At 48.7% G+C, this 21,685-nt stretch overlaps 1 protein-coding gene across 1 annotated transcript in view; it reads left to right on the top strand.

The window, feature by feature from the left end:
• Positions 1-16,963, top strand: part of EIF6 (eukaryotic translation initiation factor 6) — a 17,289-nt gene extending 326 nt beyond the window's left edge. Inside the window, exons 2-6 of the mRNA XM_034787767.1 lie at positions 2,964-3,049; positions 8,572-8,747; positions 12,628-12,804; positions 14,386-14,567; positions 16,852-16,963. Coding sequence (XP_034643658.1) covers positions 2,964-3,049; positions 8,572-8,747; positions 12,628-12,804; positions 14,386-14,567; positions 16,852-16,861 — 631 coding nt within the window. The 3' untranslated portion in view covers positions 16,862-16,963. The remainder of the gene's footprint in view (positions 1-2,963; positions 3,050-8,571; positions 8,748-12,627; positions 12,805-14,385; positions 14,568-16,851) is intronic.
• The last annotated feature ends 4,722 nt before the right edge of the window (positions 16,964-21,685 follow it).

The following is a 21,685-nucleotide window of genomic DNA, read 5'->3' as shown; positions in this document are numbered from 1 at the left end:
CCCCCCGCACAGGGCCGCTGCCCTACCTCCCTGGCCCTGGGCCGCCCCCCTGCCCACCTCCCTCCCCGGCCCTGGTGCGCGACCCCCCGCACAGGGCCGCTGCCCTACCTCCCTGGCCCTGGGCCGCCCCCCTGCCCACCTCCCTCCCCGGCCCTGGTGCGCGACCCCCCGCACAGGGCCGCTGCCCTACCTCCCTGGCCCTGGGCCGCCTCCCTCCCCGGCCCTGGGGCTCGTTCCCCTTCTTGCGTCCCCCCGCCCAGAGCCGCCGCCCTCCCTCCCGGCCCTGGGCCGCCCCCCCGCCCAGGGCCTCCCTCCTCGCGACCCCCCGCACAGGGCCGCTGTTCTCCCTCCCGGCCCTGGGCCGTCCTCCTCGCCCTCCCTCTCGGCCCTGGGCCGCCCCCCTGCCCATCTCCCTCCCCGGTCCTCCGTCCAGGGCCGCCGCCGTCCCCTCTCTCCTCGCCCTCCCTTCCGGCCCTGGGGCTTGCGCCCCCCCGCCCAGGGCCTCCCCCCTTCCTCCTCGCCTTCCTTCCAGGCGCATGTTCCCCGCCCTTGCAGTCTAGATGCTCTTGGAAGAAGAGGCTGGTGTTTTCCCCGGAGGGTTGTAAAGAGAGTTAGGATCCAGACTGTCTCCTTACACAGCTCGGGTCTCCCATAGTCCTGCTGCATCTACTTAGAAAGGTGACTAGAAATGAATGTGTTAGGCCAGGACAGGGCCATTAGTTTATAGCAGTGGCTCTCAACCTTTCCAGGTTACTGTACCCCTTTCAGGAGGCGGATTTGTCTTGCATATCTCAAGTTTTACCTCACTTAAAAATTACTTGCTTACAAAATCAGACAGAAATTCGTGTCACAGTACACTGTTACTGAAACATTGCTTACTTTCTCCTTTTCCCCATATAATTATAAAATCAATTGGAATATAAATATTGTACTTACATTTCTGCATATAGAGCAGTATACACAAGTCTGTGTACTGTAATGTGTACTGACTGTGCAGTGCTTTTTACGTAGCCTGTTGTAAAACTAGGCAAATATCTAGATGAGTTGATGTACCCCTGGAAGACCCCTGTGTACCCCCAGAGGTATTCGTACCCCTGGTTGAGAACCACTGGGTTATGTAACAGCATTGTATTTCCAGTAGTCTCCATTCCTTCTGTTTCCTACCTTCTTGTTTGCTTTTTGACCATTGGTGGTGTTGAGCAGAGGTTTCAACTGAGCTGCCCACCTGGATACCTAGAGCTTTTTCTTGGCTTGTTACATTTAACTTATCAGTAAGATGTACGAGTAGTTCAGACTGGTCCCTCCAGCCTGCATTATCTTGCATTTGATAAATTTCATTTGCCGTCATGTTGCCCATTCACCTAGCTTGATTATGTCCCGCTGAAGTTCCTCACTGTCCTCTTCAGTTTTGATTAACTTAGGACATGTCTACATGTACAGCGCTGCAGCATAGAGCATCTTGACTGATGAAGATGCTCTATGCCAGAGGTGGGCAAACCATGGCCTGTGGCTACATCCGGCCTGCAGGACCTTCCTGCCCGGCCCTTGAGCTCCCGGCTGGGGAGGTTAGCCCCTGGCCTTGCGGTCTCCCCTCCCCCGCAGGCTCAGCTTGCCATGCTAACTGTGGGGCTGCGAGCTTCTACCGGGCTGCGCGGCTGCGAGAGCCGCCGGCCTGCCCCGGTGCTCTAGGCTGCGCGGCTGCGAGAGCCGCCGGCCTGCCCCGGTGCTCTAGGCTGCGCGGCTGCGAGAGCCGCCGGCCTGCCCCGGTGCTCTAGGCTGCGCGGCTGCGTGGCTGGCTCCAGCCAGGCAGCACAGCTGCCAGTCCTGGTGCTCTGAGCGACATGGTAAGGGGGCTGGGAGCAGGAGGGTTGGATAAGGGGAGAGGGTTCCGGGGGGTAGTCAGGGGACAGGGAGCAGGGAGGTTGGATAGGGGGTGGAGTCCCGGGGGGGCAGTTAGGGCAGGGGCTCCGGGGTGGGGGGTGGTCAGGGGATAAGGAACGGGGGGGGGGGTTGGAGGGGTTGGGGGCTCGGGGGGGGGACAGTCGGGGTGGGAAGTGGGAGGGAGTAGATAGTGGGCAGGGGCCAGGCTGTTTGGGGAGGCACAGCCTTTCCTACCCGGCCCTCCATACAGTTCTGGAATCCTGCTGTGGCCCTCAGGCCAAAAAGTTTGCCCTGCTTTCTGCGGCCTGGAGAGAGCTCTCCTGTCAGCATAATAAAACCACCTCCATGAGCGGCAGAAGCTCTGTCTGTGTGAGAAGCTCTTCCACATACATAGCGCTGTGCACGCGTGTGCTTATTGCTGTGTAACTTACGTTGCCAACAAAACTGTAGTGTAGACAAGGCTGTAGCCTCAGATAATGGTGTTGCATGTAGTTTTAGCCACCTCACTGTTCTCCCCTTTATCCAGATCATTGATAAATAAATTAAACAGCAGGTGTCCTAGTACCAGTCCTAGAGGTGTCATTTGTTTTCTAACCCATGACTGTACTTCCTCTCACTCCACAGTACTTCAGTTTCCTTATTAGCTTCCCATGAGAGACTTTGAATGTATTTGGACTTCAGACAGCCTTTGACAATCACCCTGTTCTTTATTCACTGTGTTACTGGCACATTCAAAGAATTCTAGTAATCACTTTAACAGGAAATTGCTTCATTTTAGTTGGGAAGACCGTGTGGGTCTAGTGGACAGGGCACGCTGCACTGGGGCTCAGGAAGCCTGAGTTCCATTGCTGACTCTGCCATTAACCTGCTGTGAAACTTTGGGCAAGTCATTGAACTTCTCTGCCCCTCAGTCTCCACATCTGTAAAATGGACATACTCACCTTTATAAAACAGGTCAGGAACATCAGATCTCCTTCTCGGGTGTCTTGACCTGATTTTCCTGTCCCTCTGAATTGAATGGGATTCTCTGTATATGTCACTCTTTGCTTTGCAGCATCATTTCACGGTCTTTCTTATTGCAGTATCTTTGAGGGGGAGCTTTCTGAGACCATCCCTGTTGTTCACGCGTCCATCGCTGGCTGTCGGATCATTGGGAGAATGTGTGTTGGTAAGTCGTGTCCTTTAAGCTGATACCTTTGTGGTGTGCTCTTAATGGGGATTGGGCTGGAACGTGTCATTTCACAAGATTCTAGACTCTCATTCTGCAGTATAAAGAAGACTCTGGGTCAAGATATTCTGTAACTGGATCTGCCTAGGAGCCACCCGTTCCCATACTGAACAGGGATTAGAGTTTGAGGTTCCAGCTGTGACAAATAGGGGATAGTAGGAGGGCTGCAGATATAGCCCTGTGGACCCAAAGGGACTTCTTTTCAGAGGTTGCTGAGTGGAGTCAGCCTGAGGGTGGGGCAGAGGAGTGGAACTGGGAAGACTTATTTCCAAAATCAAAAATGTATCCATTTGAGAATAAAGAGAAGCCTGTGTGTGGAGGGAGGGGCGGTGGGTAGAGCCTATGCCACATAGGGTTTGGCTTCTGTTGTGGTGGTGGTGGGGGAAAGCACATAGCCACTCCTCTGCAGCATGGGGGGAGGTGTTTCACACACTTCTACTTGTGGGGATGGGGATTTGTGTATCGTGTGTAAGTTTCTCTTACTGATAAGTCTGCAGGAAATACCCTGTTTTAATGGGCATTAATGGTTCAGCATCTAGCCATTACAAATACATATTGCAAAGGCAACATTCCTCCTTTCACTTGCATGTAGCTAGGGACACAGCAGAACACAGCTCTTATTTTTAGATCCGTTCTGGTGAGAGGAAAGAGAATATTTTGTCCCTTATCAGTTTGTCTGTAGAAGCTTTTGACAAATCTTGATTATTATAGCTGTGCTACGTTAGAGTAATGAAATGAGTGTAGTTGGGAACGCCAGTTAGATTATTAGCAGCCTAGCATCTGCAGGGGGGATTTCATTTCTGATTAAAGGGGAAAAAATTGAGGCTTCTGCCCTTTTCACTTAGCTTGGTAGGGGTTTTTTAAGGAATCCCCTCCCCGCACTTGTGTTAGAAATTCAGGTCTCGTTTGCTCTCTGAGACTGCAGTCACAGGGGGACTTGTGAAATCCTGAATTAACAGGCCAAGAAGGGAAAGTGAATTTTAATCAGACTGTTTTAAAACTGTCTTTAATAACACCTAGTTAACATTTTGGGGAAAGGACACCTTTGTTAAAGGTTCTATCTACATGCTCTGCATAATTAACGAGGCCTGAGACCTACTAGCCCCTCAAGTAAAACCTGGATAGATCAGACTTGACATTCCTGATGGCCAAGGTTGTGGGTTTTTTTTTTTTTTTAGTTTTAAAGGCAAAAGAATATCTTAAACAAACCTCAAATCATTCCTCTCAGGGACTTTCTCCCTCATAAAGAAGCAACAACAACCAAGGGTACATCTGCACAATGATAAAAAACCCGCAGCTGGCCTGGGTCAGCTCATTCGGACTTAGGGTCTGGTGGTCGTAAGGACCTTCCTACAGGTAGCCTTGGACTCGGCAGATTTGGCCACTCGCATGATGGCTACTGCCATAGCCATGAGACACAGCTGCTGGCTTCAGGTCTCGGGGCTCCCACATGAGGCCCGGAATACTATCCAGGACCTACCCTTTGACTGTTCAGGACTCTTTTCAGAGCAGACAGACTCGTGGGCAATCCTTAAATCCCTGGGGATTCACACGCCGGCCCTCCTAAGGAAGCTGTTCAAATCTCAGCCCGCCCCACACTTCTACTCTGCTCCTCCCAGACAGGACTATAATAGGAAACAGGGCTGGAGTAACAGGAGGCGTCCATCTCAGTCCTCCTCGGGCCTCAAAACCGAACTTTTGCAGTTGCGCCTGAGGATGCAAATCCCGGATCCTTCCCCTCTTTTTATGACTCGTCTATTCCATTTCTACCATGCCTGGTCTCAAATAACTTCAGACCAATGGGTCTTAAGCATGGTAGAATTGGGATTTTCTCTCCAATTCTGTTCTCTCCCACCTTCCCACCCACCATCCCTGTCCCTCCTCAGGGACCCTTCTCACGAGCAACTTCTAGTGCAGGAGGTGTAAATGCTCCTACAACTTGGGGCGGTAGAAGAGATCCTATGGAGTTCAGGGGCAGGGGGTTCTGCTCCCGATATTTCCTAATCCCCAAGGCTAAGGGTGGGCTCGGGCCTATTTTAGACCTGTGAAACCTCAACAGATTCATGAATCTGTTAAGTTTCTCATGGTCTCTCTGGCTTCCATCATTCCCTCCCTGGATCTGGGGAACTGGTACGCCGCTCTTGACTTGGAGGATGCGTACTTTCACGTGTCCCCAGACGGTTCCTATGATTCGTGGTCAACAACATTCATTATCAGTTCACAGTCCTTCCCTTTGCCCTCTTGGCGACCCCTTGGGTGTTCACCAAGTGCATGGCGGTCGTGGCAGCCTTCCTATGGAAGCGGCAGGTGCAGGTATTCCCGACTGGCTAATCAAGGGCCGCTCCCGGGCCCAAGTGGAGGACCATGTGAGCCTGGAGTGGACGATATTCCTCCAGCTCTGCCTCATCCCGAATGTGGTGAAGACCATAACTCCCACTCAAAGGATAGAGTTCATCAGAGCCCTCCTAGACTCCACTCAGGCCAGGGCCTTTCTTCCAGAATCTCATTTCCTTGCCATGAGCGCCGTCATAGAGGATCTCAAAAGGTTCCCAACCAGGACGGTTAGAAATTGCCTAAAACTGCTTGGGAATATGGCGACTACCACTTATGTGGTACAGCATGTCAGGCTGCAGCTCTGTCCCCTTCAGGTGTGGCTAGCCTGAGTGTACAGGCGAAGCGAGACTGGTCACAATCACTCCTCAGGTCCTCGAGTCCCTCCAGTGGTGGCTCAATCCACAGACAGTCTGCACGGGCAGACCCTTCTCCAGACCTCAGCCCTCGCTGTCACTAGTCACAGATGTGTCAGCGATGGGATGGGGAGCGCACCTAGGAAGACTCAGGACTCAAGGTCTATGGTCCCAGGGAGAACTTTCGCTGCACATCAATGTCAGGGAGCTGCGTGCGGTGCGCCTCGCTTGCCAGACATTTCAAACACATCTGCCCTGTAGATAGGTATCAGTGTTGACAGACAGTGCCACAGCGATGTTCTATATAAACAGACAGGTTGGTGCTCACTCTTCTCCTGTGTCAGAAGCCCTCAGGCTGTGAGACATCTGCATCGCACACTCGATACTCTTGGAGGCATCGTACCTTCCGGGCTCGCAGAACAAATTGGCCGATTGCGTCAGCAGATTTTTTCACGGTCACGAGTGGTCTCTCTGCCCGGACATCGCAATCAACATTTTCCAAATAGACCTGTTCTCAACGAAGCAACAGGAAGTGTCAGCAATTCTGCTCCTTCCTGAATCACTGCCCAGGCTTGCTCGCGGACGCCTTTCTCCTCTTGTGGGGAAGGGGCACCTGCTGTACACATTCTCGCCGTTCCTGCTCATCCACAAGGTCTTAGAATCATAGAATATCAGGGTTGGAAGGGACCTCAGGAGGTCATCTAGTCCAAGCCCCTGCTCAAAGCAGGACCAATCCCCAACTAAATCATCCCAGCCAGGGCTTTGTGAAGCTGGGCCTTAAAAACCCTTAAGGAAGGAGATTCCACCACCTCCCTAGGTAACCCATTCCAGTGCTTCATCACCCTCCTAGTGAAAAAGTTTTTCCTAATATCCAACCTAAACCTCTCCCACTGCAATCTGAGATCATTACTCCTTGTTCTGTCATCTGCTACCACTGAGAACAGTCTAGATCCATCCTCTTTGGAACTCCCTTTCAGGTAGTTGAAAGCAGCTATCAAATCCCTCCTCATTCTTCTCTTCTTCAGACTAAATAATCCCGGTTCCCTCAGCCTCTCCTCATAAATCATGTGCTCCAGCCCCCTAATCATTTTTGTTGCCCTGCGCTGGACTCTTTCCAAGTTTTCCAAAACCTTCTTGTAGTGTGGGGCCCAAAACTGGATACAGTACTCCAGATGAGGCCTCACCAATGCCGAATAGAGGGGAATGATCACGTCCCTCGATCTGCTGGCAATGCTCCTACTTATACAGCCCGAAATGTCGTTTGCCTTGTTGGCAACAAGGGTAGGAGCCTTGCCTTATAACAAAGTGATACAAGCTACAAAAGTGAGATCTTGGAAGAATGTTGCCATTTTCATAATGTAATAAAAATACTGTAATGATAATTAGTGTGTAATAAGCATGTTATAAAAACAAAATTTATATTTCCAAGATCACTGCTTTTATAATTTATACTCAGGTAAAGGAGAAAATCCCTGAAAATATTCATTTTTAGGAGGGGGTTTGCGAGACTTGACATTTTAGTGAAAGGGGTTCACAGGTGGTTAAACTTTGGGAACCACTGAGCTAAGGCCTCACCAGTGCTGAGTAGAGCAGGACATTACCTCCCATGTGTTACATATGACACATCTGTTAATACACTCCAGAATTATATTAGCCATTCTTACAACTGCATCACTCTGTTGGCTGACATTCAATTTGTGATCCATTATAGTCTTCTTCAAGGTTCGATGGGAGAAAGCATCCTTGATCCTCATAGCACTGGCTTGGCCCCATCAGCACTGGTTCACCACACTGCTAGACCTGTCTGTGGACACGCCTATAGCCCTGCCCACGGTTCCAGACTTGATCACGCAGGACCACAGCCGCCTCCAGCACCCCAACCTGGAGTCACTCCACCTCACGGCATGGAAATTCCATGGCTGAACTTATTAGAGCTTGCGTGCTCTGACTCGGTTAGGGAGGTCCTCCGTGGCAGTAGGAAGCCCTCTACTCGGGCCACTTATCTGACTAAGTGGAAGAAATTTTCTATTTGGTCTCTACAGAAGAGCACTCCTCCATTGCAGGCCTTGATTCCCTTCATCCTGGACTATTTACTTCACCTAAAACAGCAGGGTCTGGCGGTGTTGTCAGTCACGGTGCACCTGGCTGCGATTTCAGCTTTCCATCCCAGCTCAGCTGGGCTGCTGAGTATTTGCTAACCCTGTGGTTGGCCACTTCCTCAAGGGGCTGGACAGGCTGTACCCTCAGGTACGGCAGCCGATTCCCCTATGCGATCTTAACCTGGTGCTCTCGAGGGTGATGGGCACTCCCTTCGAGCCCCTAGCAATGAGCTCTCTACTTTACCTTCTTGGAAGGTGGTGTTCCTAGTGGCTATAACATCAGCCAGGAAGGTGTCTGAGCTCAAGGCCCTGATGTCCGATCCCTCTTATACCGTGTTTTACCCAGTGTTCCTCCTGAAGGTGAGACACGATGTCGTGTTTGGTAGAGCCGTGCTACGGTCTGTAACTCGGTGAACTCCAACCCCTCCTCCGGGGGACTGCTTGGGAGTCACCTACTTGGAATTGACATGAACAATCTCTTCCTTTCTGACTCTAACCCCTGGGTGCTGGCTTGTTTTTTAACGGGAACTTTGCCTCAGTCATGCTGTATGTTGGGGAGGTGCTGGGTGAGCCTGAGGAGCCCCGAGGCCAGGTTGTTTGAAGGCTAGGAAGTGGACAAGCCCAGTGGGTGAACACCTTTGACTTGGTCTGAAGCAGAACTCCTTTTTTCTTCTAGGGAACCGGCATGGACTGTTGGTCCCAAGCAGTACAACAGACCAGGAGCTTCAGCACATCCGCAACAGCCTGCCAGACTCCGTCCGAATCCAAAGGGTGGAGGAGCGGCTCTCGGCTTTGGGCAATGTCACCACATGCAATGACTATGTAGCACTTGTCCATCCAGACCTTGACAGGGTAAATGGTTTTTGTTCTTTTACGAGTTCAGTGCAGACCGGTAAAGCAAACCCCACCCTAGAGCTAGACGTCATAGTTATTGGGGATCGCGATGAACATTTCCAGTTCATGCCGAGTAACACGAGGCTGCATGCTAATAGCGTTTTACAGCAGGGGAGCCTGCTTTATCTAGCCTTTCATTCTTCGCAGCAGAGGAGTTTACTTCTGCTCTAAAAGGCTGCCTCAAGATTCAGCTTCAAGTGCCCTTCATTCTCCCTTTCAATAATCCTTATTTATAGGGCAGATAAAAAGATAAGCTCTGCCCTGAAGAGTTTACAATGTAGTGTTCAACATACAGGCAGTCCTTGGACTTACCACACAATTGGTTCCTGAAAATTGTGTCGTAAGTTCTAACTCGGAACCGCAATCCACTCCATTGCAGGACCGGGCATTGTGAAGTTGAAACCAGTTGTCATAAATCATGAGAGGGTTTCAATTCAGAAGCTTTGTAAGTCGAATGTCGTAAAGTCGAGGACTGCCTGTACTGGGACTAATGGAAAGGTAATAGAATGGAGGAGAGCCGTCATGACAGTATCAGGTGGTTACTCACTTGAGGCATATGTGCATCTGGATGGCTAAACTGCAACTGATTTTTTTCTCTGGATGCACTGTGGACAATGTGGATGAGTTGGATTTTAGGGGGATTTGAGTGAGGGAAGGGGTGGTGAGCTTGTGTCCTGGTGTACAGCATGGAAGAAAGCAGAGAACTGGAAGTCAGGGACCCAGAAGCACAAAGGCTGTCATGGTGTGGTTGAGGGGGCAGGGTAAGAGATTAAGTTATAGGCATAGGAAGGAGCAGAGCTGTACACGGTTTTGAAACGAAGAGGAGAACGTGATGCAGTTGAGAACAGGCAGGCAAATGAGAGATGCAAGGAGGGGGTAATATGGTGAGATTCGGCAGGGCAGATCTTTGGAGGCAGTGTTTTGATTGGATTGAGGGGACAGTGTGGGTGCCAGGGAGTTCAGATAGAGGAAGGTTGTGAAATTGAAATGGGAGATGATTAGAGGGTTTTAGCGGCTGGGGCTGAGGAAAAGCTGCTAGAACCTGAATTGTGTGTTTCCTTGCTAGCAGAGTGCAGCCAGTATTGTGTTGGTTGGTTCCTGCCAAGTGAATTTACACCCTGCCTAGGAGCACAGTCTGCCAACACTTCTGTTCTCAGCGGGTCCTGTGGCACCTTTGAGACTAACAGAAGTATTGGGAGCATAAGCTTTCGTGGGTAAGAACCTCACTTCTTCAGATTCTTCTTGCATCTGAAGAAGTGAGGTTCTTACCCACGAAAGCTTATGCTCCCAATACTTCGGTTAGTCTTAAAGGTGCCACAGGACCCTCTTCTGCTTTTTACAGATTCAGACTAACACGGCTACCCCTCTGATACTTCTGTTCTCATTAAACAAGTTCATTACTGCAAACTGATTTGGTTCTTGGTCTACCAGATTCCTTTCCTGGGGCCATTTGTCTCCTTCACTGCCTCACTTAGCCAGTTTCTCTCCTTAGGCCAGTTTCATATTTTTCCTCCCCAGGGTAATGTAGGGGTCCAGCAGGGTCTCCAGTGGGACCTGTCCCTAGGTGAAGGTGTCTAGGAGGAGTGAAGTGCAGAGCCATAGGAACCCCTTGTGGAGGGGGCTGCACCTTGAAGGAATAGCTCCTTGTTTCGTATGCTGCTGGGCATCCTCCAATCTGTCCACAAAAAGCTGATTAACAAACGGCCCAGAAAAGTGTGTTCTCTGTAATACACTCATTCTGGGATGAGGTTGTGGCTGAAGCCCAGTGCTGCAAGTCAGGAGACTTGATTCTGTTCTTAGCTCTGCCTCAGACTCCCTGTGTGATGTTAGGCTAGTCATTTAGCTTTTTGTATGCCTCAGGAGATAATACCCCACAGGTGTCTTAATCATTCAACAGACCAGTCAGGATCAGGGCTACATTGTGCTTGGGGCTGTACAAACTCATATGAGGACATGGCTCCCTGCCCCAAAGAACTTACAGTAGATGAAGAATCTAATGAAAAATGCTTTGAGATCCTTGGATAATAGATGATGTAAAAGTGCAGAGGCAATATTTCTTCTGTGTTCTGGTGTCGGAGTGTCTTTCCTTGCTAGGCTGTTGCACAATCAATGTTCCCCTCCCTCCGCTTACACAAGGTTATGAATTGGACAACTACTAATCAGATTTGTCAGTGAGGGTTGTCAGACTAGTGCTAACTCTTGGATTTGGTATCCATGCTTGAAAGAAGAGACAATGTAATTCTTCCACCTGTTCCCATTGAGCAAGTACATGTTCCATTCAGCACCTGGACTAGGGAAAAGGTTCTCTCTGTGCTGGTGATCTCACTTCTTGACCTGTTGTTATTGCTTGTTTTACAGTAGCACCTTTGGGACCCCATTGAGCTAGGTGCTGCACAAACAGAACAGAGACAGTTCTGATCCTGCCCCAAAGAGCTTCAATCTGAGTAGAAGGGAAAAGACAGTCAAATACAACAGAGGTTGGGGGTAGAAGGAAACAGAGACAATATTGGTCAGCATGATAGACAATGGTCTAAGGCCACCCGCTGCCTAACTTTAGGTTTTGGAGACATCACAGCAGAAGGGAGCATGAAAGAGGACAAAGAGGGAGATGGCTTTGTGGTGGTTTACAAGTTTCTCCCGTGTGTAGGGCAGCAGAGGTGACAGTAGTGGGTGCTTGTTTGAAAGTTTAACAAGTGGGTGGTAGAGACTGGCATTATTGGCAGAATGGAGTTGAGTCAACATCTCGATATTCATATCAGAGATGCTAGCTTGGGTGGGGATAGGCTGTGAAGGGCCTTGAAAATGAATGCAAATAGTGTGTGTTTGCTGTGATGGAGCAGGGGGATAGAGATGCAAAGAGGTGTGACAGTCAAAAGGAGGCGCCAGGAAAGCTTACCTTTGCATCCATGTTTTGAATGGCTGTAAGTGAGGTGAGAAAGGATTTGTCAAGGCTGGAGTGGAGCAGGTTGTAGTAATTGAGATGGTGAGAGGCTAGACGGGCTTTAGTTGTATGGCTGTAGAAGAACGGTGGTCTTGCGGCAACATGCAGACACGTAGATGTGACAGTCTGGGGGGCCATGTTGAAGATGATGCCCAGGTGGCAGGGAAGATGGTGGTGTTAGGGGAGGGGGAGGATTTTTGATGAAAGGTTAAGAGCTCTGTTTTGGTCATATTAAGCTTAAGCTGACAGCTGGACACTCACCAGGAAACCTTAGATGCCGGCTGAGGTTTTAGATGGACTAGAAGATGACAGATCTGGAGTGGAGAGGTGGGTCTGTGAGGAATTGTAACATAAAATTGATAGTTGACGATTCATAGATTCCAAGGCCAGAAGGAGCCACTGTGATCATCTAGTCTGACCTAGAGACCTTCCCCAAAATAATTCGTAAAGCAGGTCTTTTAGAAAAACATCCAGTCTTGATTTAAACATTGTCAGTGATTGGGTAAATTGTTCCAAGGATTAATTACTCTCACCGTTAAAAATTTACACCATATTTCCAGTCTAGCTTCAACTTCCTAAATGACCAAATCATGGACGGGCGGATAAGATTGAAGACAAGAAGCATGGTTGACTGTGTTGAAGTCAAGGAGGAGAATGGTGGAATGTTAATTGTTTTTTGTTGTTGGACCTAACGGCAGGTGTAGTTAATATACCTACAAAATGAAAATCTGAGCTCTTGAAAGTCAGAATAGGTTCTTCCGAAACACCCTGAGCAAGTTTTCTCCCAAGCGTAGCTCTGCTCCCAGCTCAACAGACCTGGGGCTTTTACATAATATTCTGAGTTCTGAGATAACATTTGTGCCCAGGACACACACTTCTCATTTTATGTATTTACAGGAGACTGAAGAGATCTTGGCAGATGTGCTCAAAGTAGAAGTTTTCAGACAGACGGTTGCAGACCAGGTTCTGGTAGGAAGTTACTGTGCTTTTAGTAACCAGGGAGGACTTGTGCACCCAAAGACTTCAACTGAAGACCAGGATGAGCTCTCCTCACTGCTGCAAGTCCCACTTGTGGTAAGGCATTTGTAGACTTGTGCTTTCTCTCTCCTTTCCCACCCCGGAGTCTTCTGACTGTTGGAGAGGTTTGGATCTTCCCAGCCTCCATGTTGTGTCCTTCCCCCAGCTGCATTGTTTTCCTCGTCTAGCTTTTATCAAGCAGCTGTAGAGTGTGGACTTGTTCGTTTCACCGCTGCCCACGTGAAAAGAAGCTGTTCCCTCTCAATAGTGTCTCTTTCCTCCTCCCCCAAATAGCCTCTCAAGGCTTCTGGGTACCAAATGCCCCAGCTGCCAGAACTTCCCACTCCAACTTCTAAAATTCAACTGTATGTTTTTCAGTGCTAAAGTCTCTGGCAAACAAAGTTGGGGTAGTAAAATAAATCAGTGTGAACAGTGCTGTGACCCTGTGCTGATTGCACTGAGGGGAGGAGGGGGCCTGGAAGGCAGTACCACACTGTTCTCAGTTTGCTGCCGGAGTGAAGTTGAATGGGCTGCATAGGACATGTTGCCTGTTCACAAGGTGTTGCACTCTGATGACTAATGAGAGATCTGCCCTGTAGCATGTTGTCATCTTCTTGGAGTGTGGGGAAGAAGTGATGTGATTTGGCCTTTACTGGCCTTTTTAAAATTCCAGTGATAGAATTGTTCCCTTTGAACCACGCGGTGGCAAGCTAGTCCCCAGTCCGATTTGTCACTTTCAGCATTGCTGTAGAGTTTAGTTTCCCATCTGTTGTGTTCTGCTTGATTTCTGTGCAGTAAATTTCTCCTCCGGGTTTAAATGCCGCTTTGCTTTTGCTCTTGTTCTGCTTTTCTTTTTTTAAAGAGGTTAGCTGTCCTATTAACGCCTTCAATTTAGTTTTTCTAAAGTGTATTTTCTTCCAGCAAGAGAGAGAGAGAGAATACATTTGTTGCAGCGCTGCCTTCAGAAGCTGTCTGGTTTTATTTGTAGCTTAGCATTGTTAGTTCTCTAGTTCAGTGGTTGCTTTAATTGCTTTGGAATCAGAGGTCTCTGTAGCATAAATCTGGTGAGCAGCAGTTGGGCTGAAAGGGGAAGTGACAGCTCCTGCTCTGGGACTACATAGGGAACCCACTGCTTCCCAGCCCAGCCACCATGCCCCAGGAGCACTGGGCAGTATTTAAGTATTTAAGACAGAGGTTAGAAACCTGAATTAGGAGCTGATCTAAAGTTTAGCAATTGAGCAGAGGGCAAGAGACTGGATGTGGGGAATAATGACTGTACATTGTCTCCTGTTCCTCAGGACCTTGGTCCACCTTTCAGCAGAAGGATCCACTGTCTCCTAAACAGAATTTTAAATAACCAAATATTACATTGTCCAGTTATATAGATGCAAATAGTTGAACCAGCATTACCCATATAGGTCTGCTTATGGATGGAACCCACATGAAAAAACTACCATACTTCAGCCCAAAACTGTGTCCCGGTCAGTTTCTTACTGTAAGCATTGTGGTGACAGGAGGCTGCGGGATAGTTTGGGTTGGTGCCCTTCCCTGGTGACTAGCAATGCGATAAAGTATAATTGATTAGTGGTCTCTGTGGTCTTGTGCTGACCCCTTTCTCTCCCTGTTTGGTTTTGCCAGGCTGGAACAGTAAATCGTGGCAGTGAGGTTATTGCTGCAGGGATGGTTGTGAACGATTGGTGTGCCTTCTGTGGGCTGGACACAACCAGCACAGAGCTATCGGTTATCGAGAGCATCTTCAAACTGAACGAAGCGCAGCCAAGTACCATTGCTACCAGCATGAGAGATTCCTTGATTGACAGGTAGGTGGCATCGCATACTGTGCAGCTGCATCTTCAAAACCTGCAAAAACGTTAGCGAAGACGAGCTAGCCAGGGTTTGTTTTCCAGAATTCGTTTCTTTCCATTGGCTTTTCTTTAGATTCTAAGTTTTGTCAAAAATTAAAAAGATACAAGCTCTGTTTTCTTTAATTCTTACTTGTAGCTTTTTCTGTTAGTCACTTTCATAAGCATGCTTAGGGCTCTTATTACCTCTGACATAATGGGAACCTACTAATTCTCACTATAAATAGTTTCCAAGCTCTGTCCTCAATTTTCACATGCTCATCTTCTAGAAAATTTAGTGTATGGGCTGAAATTTTCCATGCTTGTTTCTCCCTGAAGATTAATTTTATTTTTGAGCAATAAAATTCAGCTGTTTTTGAGAACAGGGAGTGAGACGTACAGTTCTTACAAGCATTTTCCCCATACTGTTTTAGACCTAGTAAAACAAAAATGATTGAAGCTTGAACCTTGACCTGGATATAGTCTTTAAGGACCAGCACCTTTGCTTGGTTTGCAAGGGAACACATTGGTTTTGATTAACCAGAAGTTCTGAGCATTTGAAAACAATGTGCTGAAGATGTGTGCTAGATTTTTTCCATTAAGCCTGTATACATGCACATGGATGCATAGCTAAATAGTGCACTTCTCAGTGGTGTGTGACGTAAAACATTCATAGCTTTTAAAATGACTGAATTGGTTTCCTTCAAACTGGGCTGGAATTCTGGATCTGTGAGATCTGCAAAACTATCCAAGTTTGACCAAGCCAAGACTATAACAGGGTTCAAAAAAGAACTAGATAAAGTCATGGAGGATCGGTCCATCAATGGCTATTAGCCAAGATGGTGTCCCTAGCTTCTGTTTGCCAAAAGCTGGGAATGGGCGGCAGGGAATGGATCACTTGCTGATTACCTGTTCATTCCCTCTGGGGCACCTGGCAATGGCCACTGTCGGAAGACAGGATACTGGGCTAGATGGACCTTTGGTGTCACCCAGTATGGCTGTTCTTATGTTCTTCTTATGAATAAAATTTGATAGTTTAAAAATTCTTCATGTTTAAATTTAACACATTCATTCTCCCAAGGCCATCCTGGCTGGTGCCCCCCAGCCCTTTATTTCCCCAGTTTGTGTGTTCTGGAAGGCTTTTATCCAAGTTAAACTAATCTAAGACCGTAACCATTTACACAGCTGTGACTCTCCCACCGTGCTAGTGATGATGACCACCGTTGTCACCACTTGCTACTGTTGGTGGATGAGCACCTACTGTGGGACATTGGTGGGAGGTTTTTGCAGTGCAGATGTAGCTGTATATCTTGGGTCCGACTTTCACTAACTGGGCTTGTCACTGTTTGAGGACTGACAGGGACTTCACCGATGTGATAGTAGAGACTCTACTGAAGATCTGGGATTTTTCAAAAGTTCCCAATTGAAAAAACACTTTGTGCCCAGCAATGGGTCAGACGTATTTCTGCTGCCTTAAAGGGCTTTTAAACAATGTACTTCCTAGGTGTAAGTGTGTGGTTCCTTGTCCTGGCCTGAGTGGGGGTGTGGGGCACCATGGTCCTCCCTAGTGGTGGCTATATAGGGGTCCTTGTATATGAAGTTTATAAGGGGTTTTGGAATCCTTTGAGCTGAAAGGCCCTATGAAAATTTAATTTTCTAAATGAACTGGAAATTTACAAAGGCTAGGAACCAAGTCTCTTTACCTGCCTTATGATTATGGTTGTACCTCCTTTATGTGCCAGCGTTGTGTGGACAAGCTACATAGACACGTCCCTGCCTGAGGGCTCACAGTTTAGTGGCTGGGTCCTCGCTTCCATTGTGGCTCCTCTATGCCACTCCAGTTAAAAGGTCCCTTTAGGCCAGCCCACAGGAATGGTCCTTGGGGATATCGAGTGAAACAGTTCCATGCTGCCGCTCCACAGCTCCTGGTTTAATGGGTGGGTGCAACTGAGCATAAGTCAGAGCAATCCTGAGGCTGCTTGAACTTTCTCTGGGGGCTATGCAGGTCCCCAGACAAGGCTGAGAATTCTGGAGACGGACCATGTTCTTGCTGGCCTGGTGAAGCTGGCTGTGAGCTCTCCTTTGCTCCAGTGCACTGGTTCAATATTACCCTTGATTTCTGTAACTTCACGTTCTAAGACAACCCTCAGGAATTACAGGGCAAAAAGCTGGTCGCTGAAGAGATTGATGTGCTGCAGCTGGAGATGCCGGCTGCCCTTACCTGCTCTCCATTTGTTAAATCTGATTTCTGTTTTCTTTCTAGTTTGACATGAGAAGCGCTGCTCTGACCAAGGAGCAGAGTGCCAGGCTCCTGCTTCATCTGCTTTCTGGATTAAGGACACCAGACCCTTCTACTATCATTTCTGTGGGCCCTGTGCCGCATAACCAACATTTTTAATGTTCTGTTAACTACTTCCTACTACAAACACCTGGCAAACAGCATGAACGAGTTATAAATATGAAGTGTTCTGTGTCGCCGGCTGCCATTTTCCTGTCCTTTTAGTGCCGGAATCTGTAACCTTAGAGCTTCTCTATTGGTGAAGCTGACTTGGGCTCTTACAGCAGCTAAAGATGCTTCTGTTCACACTTCAATTCTGGTCTGTCTCTCTTTGCATTGGGTTGTTTACTGACACCCTCCTCTTCTCCCCCCCCCCCCCCCAAAGGGATTTTTCTCCTATAAAAGGGAGTGGTTTTCTATCACACAACAATAGATTTTAAAACACACTTAAAATGGCTTAATGAAAGAGTATAATGCTTCCTCTCTCCTGTTGCTAGACGGTTCTTCCCCGGCCGGATGGCCGTAGGCTACTTTGCCCTGGCTGTAGCTTTACAGAAAAGGTCTGAGGTTGCAAGCACCAAAGATTGTGGCTGTGTCTGGTGCCTTTCTGAACTCAGCTGCTCTGTGTTCCCACCCCCGCATCCTGAAGTTGTCCCTTTGGAGTGGGGAAACAAGTGTATCAAAGGGCAAGTAGGTGTCAGTTCTGCTTACAAACAAAGCTGCCTCATAAGGGATAATCCAGGAGTGATAAGGAACCAGTGGGGCAGCCAGGCCTCTGAAAGCAAAGGGTGCCTCTGGGATTCATGTTGGAGAGAAAAGACCAAGTGACACTCTTCTCTCTCCCCCCTCCCCCCCCAAGCTTTTCAGTTCCCATTTACTTCTAACACGGGAGCCATGGGCCCCACAGAGAGTGTAATAACAAAGCATTGGGACAGTTGCTCCCTCTTATCTGTCAGATGTACGTGCTCCCCACACCCTCCCTGACTATTTCACATTGCAGAGGAAGGCCTGTTACTGAAGACCTGCCAACGACATAATGTCTGTGATCCCCATTGGGGCAGCTCCCATGAAAGGAACCTGCAGTTAGAACAAATGGCTGGGAGCCTTTGCCTGTGGAATTGGGCTCTGACCTTCCCCAGATGTGCTTAGCAGGGCTCTCTCCCTGCACCTTTGACATGCTGCTTTGGTGGGAGGAGAATATTGGCCCACGTTCTCCTCAAAGCATGTATGTGTGTTTGTGTTATTTCTTGGGAGTCGCCAACTATCTGGCATGTAAGTGGAGTTGCCCTGTAGTTAGAATTTCCTTTCCAAGTGGCCCTGGTGATCCCGCCAGGAAGGCGGGGGCGGGAGGGGAAGGGAGCGGGTTGGCGACACTGCTGAATAAGTTCATTGGGGAAGAAAATCAGAAAATTGCACCCTGCTGAGAAGAAGCGGACTAGAGAAGAGCCCAGGCCTGTCCATCAAAACCCACAAGGCGATTGGCACGAAAGGAGGTAACCGGGTGGATGGGCACTATGTGTGGAACATCGTCAACGTCCGCTATCTCACTTCTGGCCCATGGCTCCCACCGCAGCGTGGTCCTAGCTCCGTGCTGCTCCAGCTCCCAGTTCTGGGTGGCTGCTCTACTCTGCCCCTGGCAGCCCCAGCTAGGGTGACCAGATGTCCCGGTTTTATAGGGACAGTCCTGATTTTTGGGTCTTTTTCTTAGATAGGCTCCTATTACCCCACCCCCACCCCCTCCTGATTTTTTACATTTGCTGTCTGGTTACCCTAGCCCCAGCTCACATGGAGAATGGGACCCTGGGCTTGTGACTGCCTCATTGGCCTGCCTGCCCTGTCAATCCAGCTGACTTGGAGGATTGGCTTCTCCTCACTGGCCCTGGGGACTGTCAATCTCAGGATCCTGATGCCTCTGGCCCTTTCTCCTGGTACTGGGAAAGGGCCAACCACCACCTCCACCACCACTAAGTTTCAGTATAGGGCCAACAGCCCCCTTACAGAGAGATGAAGGGGTATGGGGGTGGGAAGATAAGGGCTGTGTGCCAGTGCCACTCTGCCAGGGGGAGGTGGAGCTGTGGCCCAGGTGGAAGAGTGAAAGGGAATGGAGGGGGGCTGTGCTGTGATCCAGTGATGGGCATGGGAAGGGGGGCAGGGCTGTGAACCAACAAGGAAAAGGGAGGCAGGCAGTAGAGTGGAGGCTCGTGTTTGTTGGTGGGAGTTGCAGAACAGACCTTTTTGGCAGCAGGATTTACGAGTGCAGGATCCATTCTGGGGTGATTTTGTTTAGGAGATCGCAATGGTTGTGTTCCCCCGCTCCCCCTGCTCCCATTAGAGGGCACTGTTGGGAAGTTTGCAGCATCAGGGCACTCACAGGAAATGTAGAGAGGTGCCCTGTTGAGGCATGGTGGGGGGAAGGTAGCTTTGTGGGGGAGGGTCCAGGACCCTGGGGGGGAGGGGGGAGTTGAAGAGCAATGGCTGTGGGGGGAAGGGGAAGGCCAGAGAGGCCAATGTGATTTCTCAACAGAAAATGCCTTTTCCACAAGGGAATTAGCTGAGACTTTTCCATTGATCCCAAATATTTCCTTTGGGGTCAGGTTGACGTGAATAGAAATATTTTGGTTTGGGTCAGTTCAACATCGGGTGACCAGATGTCCCGATTTTATAGGAACAGTCCTGATATTTGGGGCTTTTTCTTATATAGATGCTTATTACCCCACCCCCATCCCCATTTTTCACACTTTCTATCTGGTCACTCTAAACTTCAACATTAATCTGAGGTGCTGGGTGCCTCGTGCCCCTGTTCTCTACGGGCAGGATTCCTGGGCTGGACCACGTCTCCCACTATGCACTGGGGCCTTCCCACTGGCTGAGTTGCATCCTGGGAGAGGTGATCTTGCAGCAGGGTTGGGGGGGGTGTCTGAGGCAGTCCAATGAGCCCCTGGGCCAGCTCAGACAGAGGCAAGTCAATGTTGAACTGACCTTGCTGCTCTGTGAGAAATTGTGCTATTTTGGTTGACTCAGTTTGCAGCCAAGCACATGGTGAAGTGTCCGAATTGCCCAAGGGAGGGGAAGCCGGAGTTTTGACCAGTCTCCGTGTGAGAATATTTGCCGAAAGCCAGCAAGGGGGTGCTGCAGGCTGGGAAACGAGCCCCTGTTCCTACATTGCAGCTACCTGGTAACTGCTGCCACAAGCGAAGTTGAGGCCAGGCAGAGGGGTGTAACCAAATGTCTCAGCAGCATCATACACATGTGCTTACATTTGTGTTTCCACTGACACCAATTCTAGAGTCTTGCGCCGATGCAAACATTTGGCGGCACTGCCAAGCTGCAAAGATGGTAAACAATATAACCGCATGTGTGGGTGCGGCTATCTGCAGCTTTGCAGGGCTCTACTCATCCCAGCCCATCTACTCATCAGCTTGTGCTCTGGAGAGTAGGGGAGCACAGATGCAAGAATAATAGAGACTGCAGAGCAATGCATGAGTTTGGGTTAGTCACTTACACAGATCATCCCAGCAAATGCCATTAAACCCTCCAGCCAGGTACTACGCCAGTCACGTGTTTTTAGATGTCAGATCGTTTACAGAAACTGTAGTTTACATATTAAAAAATTTGGAAATCCCTGGCAATATATTTCATATCCATAGCCAGATGGCCATAGCAGCATGAATGCAATTGTATGGTTCCGAGGGGAGAGAGAAATAGCTGATGTATTTTAAAAACATCTACAGTAAATGACAATAGCTTTTCCATTCATATTAAGGTCAGAGATCTTGTGATCTACCAGGGCTAGAAGAAAGTGTGGCATTTCAGCCTGACTGTTACCAAGCTCCCATTTTAGCAAATGCAGACTTGCAAATGTAAAACATTGAACACAGTTTTGTGAGCACTTATTGTCCCAAAATTTAGGTGTCAACGGTGAGAGTCCCAAATTGTACTGACAAATAAGGGACAGTGGCATAAGTGACCTAAACTGCCTGCAAAAACTTAACAGCAGGAAACTGTGGCTACTATTATTTATACCACCATAGAATCATAGAACTGGAAGGGCCCGCGTGAGGTCGTCTAGTCCAGTCCCCTGCACTCCTGGCAGGACTAAATATTATCTACCATCCCTGACAAGTGTTTGTTTAACCTGCTCTTAAAAATCTCCAATGATGGAGATTCTACAACCTCCCTAGGCAATTTATTCCAGTGCTTAACCACCCTGACAGTTCGGAAGTTTTTCCTAATGACAACCTAAACCTCCCTTGCTGCAATTTAAGCCCATTGCTTCTTGGCCTGTCCTCAGACGTTAAGAGGAACAATTTTTCTCCCTCTTCCTTGTAACAACATTTCATGTACTCATGTTCCCTCTGTCCTCTCTTCTCCAGACTAAACAAACCCAATTTTTTTCAATCTTCCCTCATAGGTCATGTTTTCTAGACCTTAAATTATTTTTGTTGCTCTTCTTTGGACTTCCTCCAATTTGTCCACGTCTTTCCTGAAAAGTAGCACCCAGAACTGGACACAATACTTCAGGTGAGGCCTAATCAGCACAGAGTAGAGCAGAAGAATTACTTCTCGTGTCTTGCTTACAACACTCGTGCTAATACATCCCAGAATGATGTTCGCTTTTTTTTTCCTCAACAGTGATACACTGTTGACCCATATTTAGCTTGTGATCCACTATGACCCCCAGATCCCTTTCTGCAGTACTCCTTCCTAGGCAGTCATTTCCCATTTTGTATTTGTGCAACTGATTGTTCCTTCCTAAGTCGAATACTTTGCATTTATCCTTACTGAATTTCATCCTATTTACTTCAGACCATTTCTTCAG

The sequence above is a fragment of the Trachemys scripta genome, chromosome 12 (genome assembly GCF_013100865.1).
Source record: "Trachemys scripta elegans isolate TJP31775 chromosome 12, CAS_Tse_1.0, whole genome shotgun sequence".
Lineage (NCBI taxonomy): Eukaryota > Metazoa > Chordata > Testudines > Emydidae > Trachemys > Trachemys scripta.
This window is presented reverse-complemented; position numbering and strand designations above follow the sequence as displayed.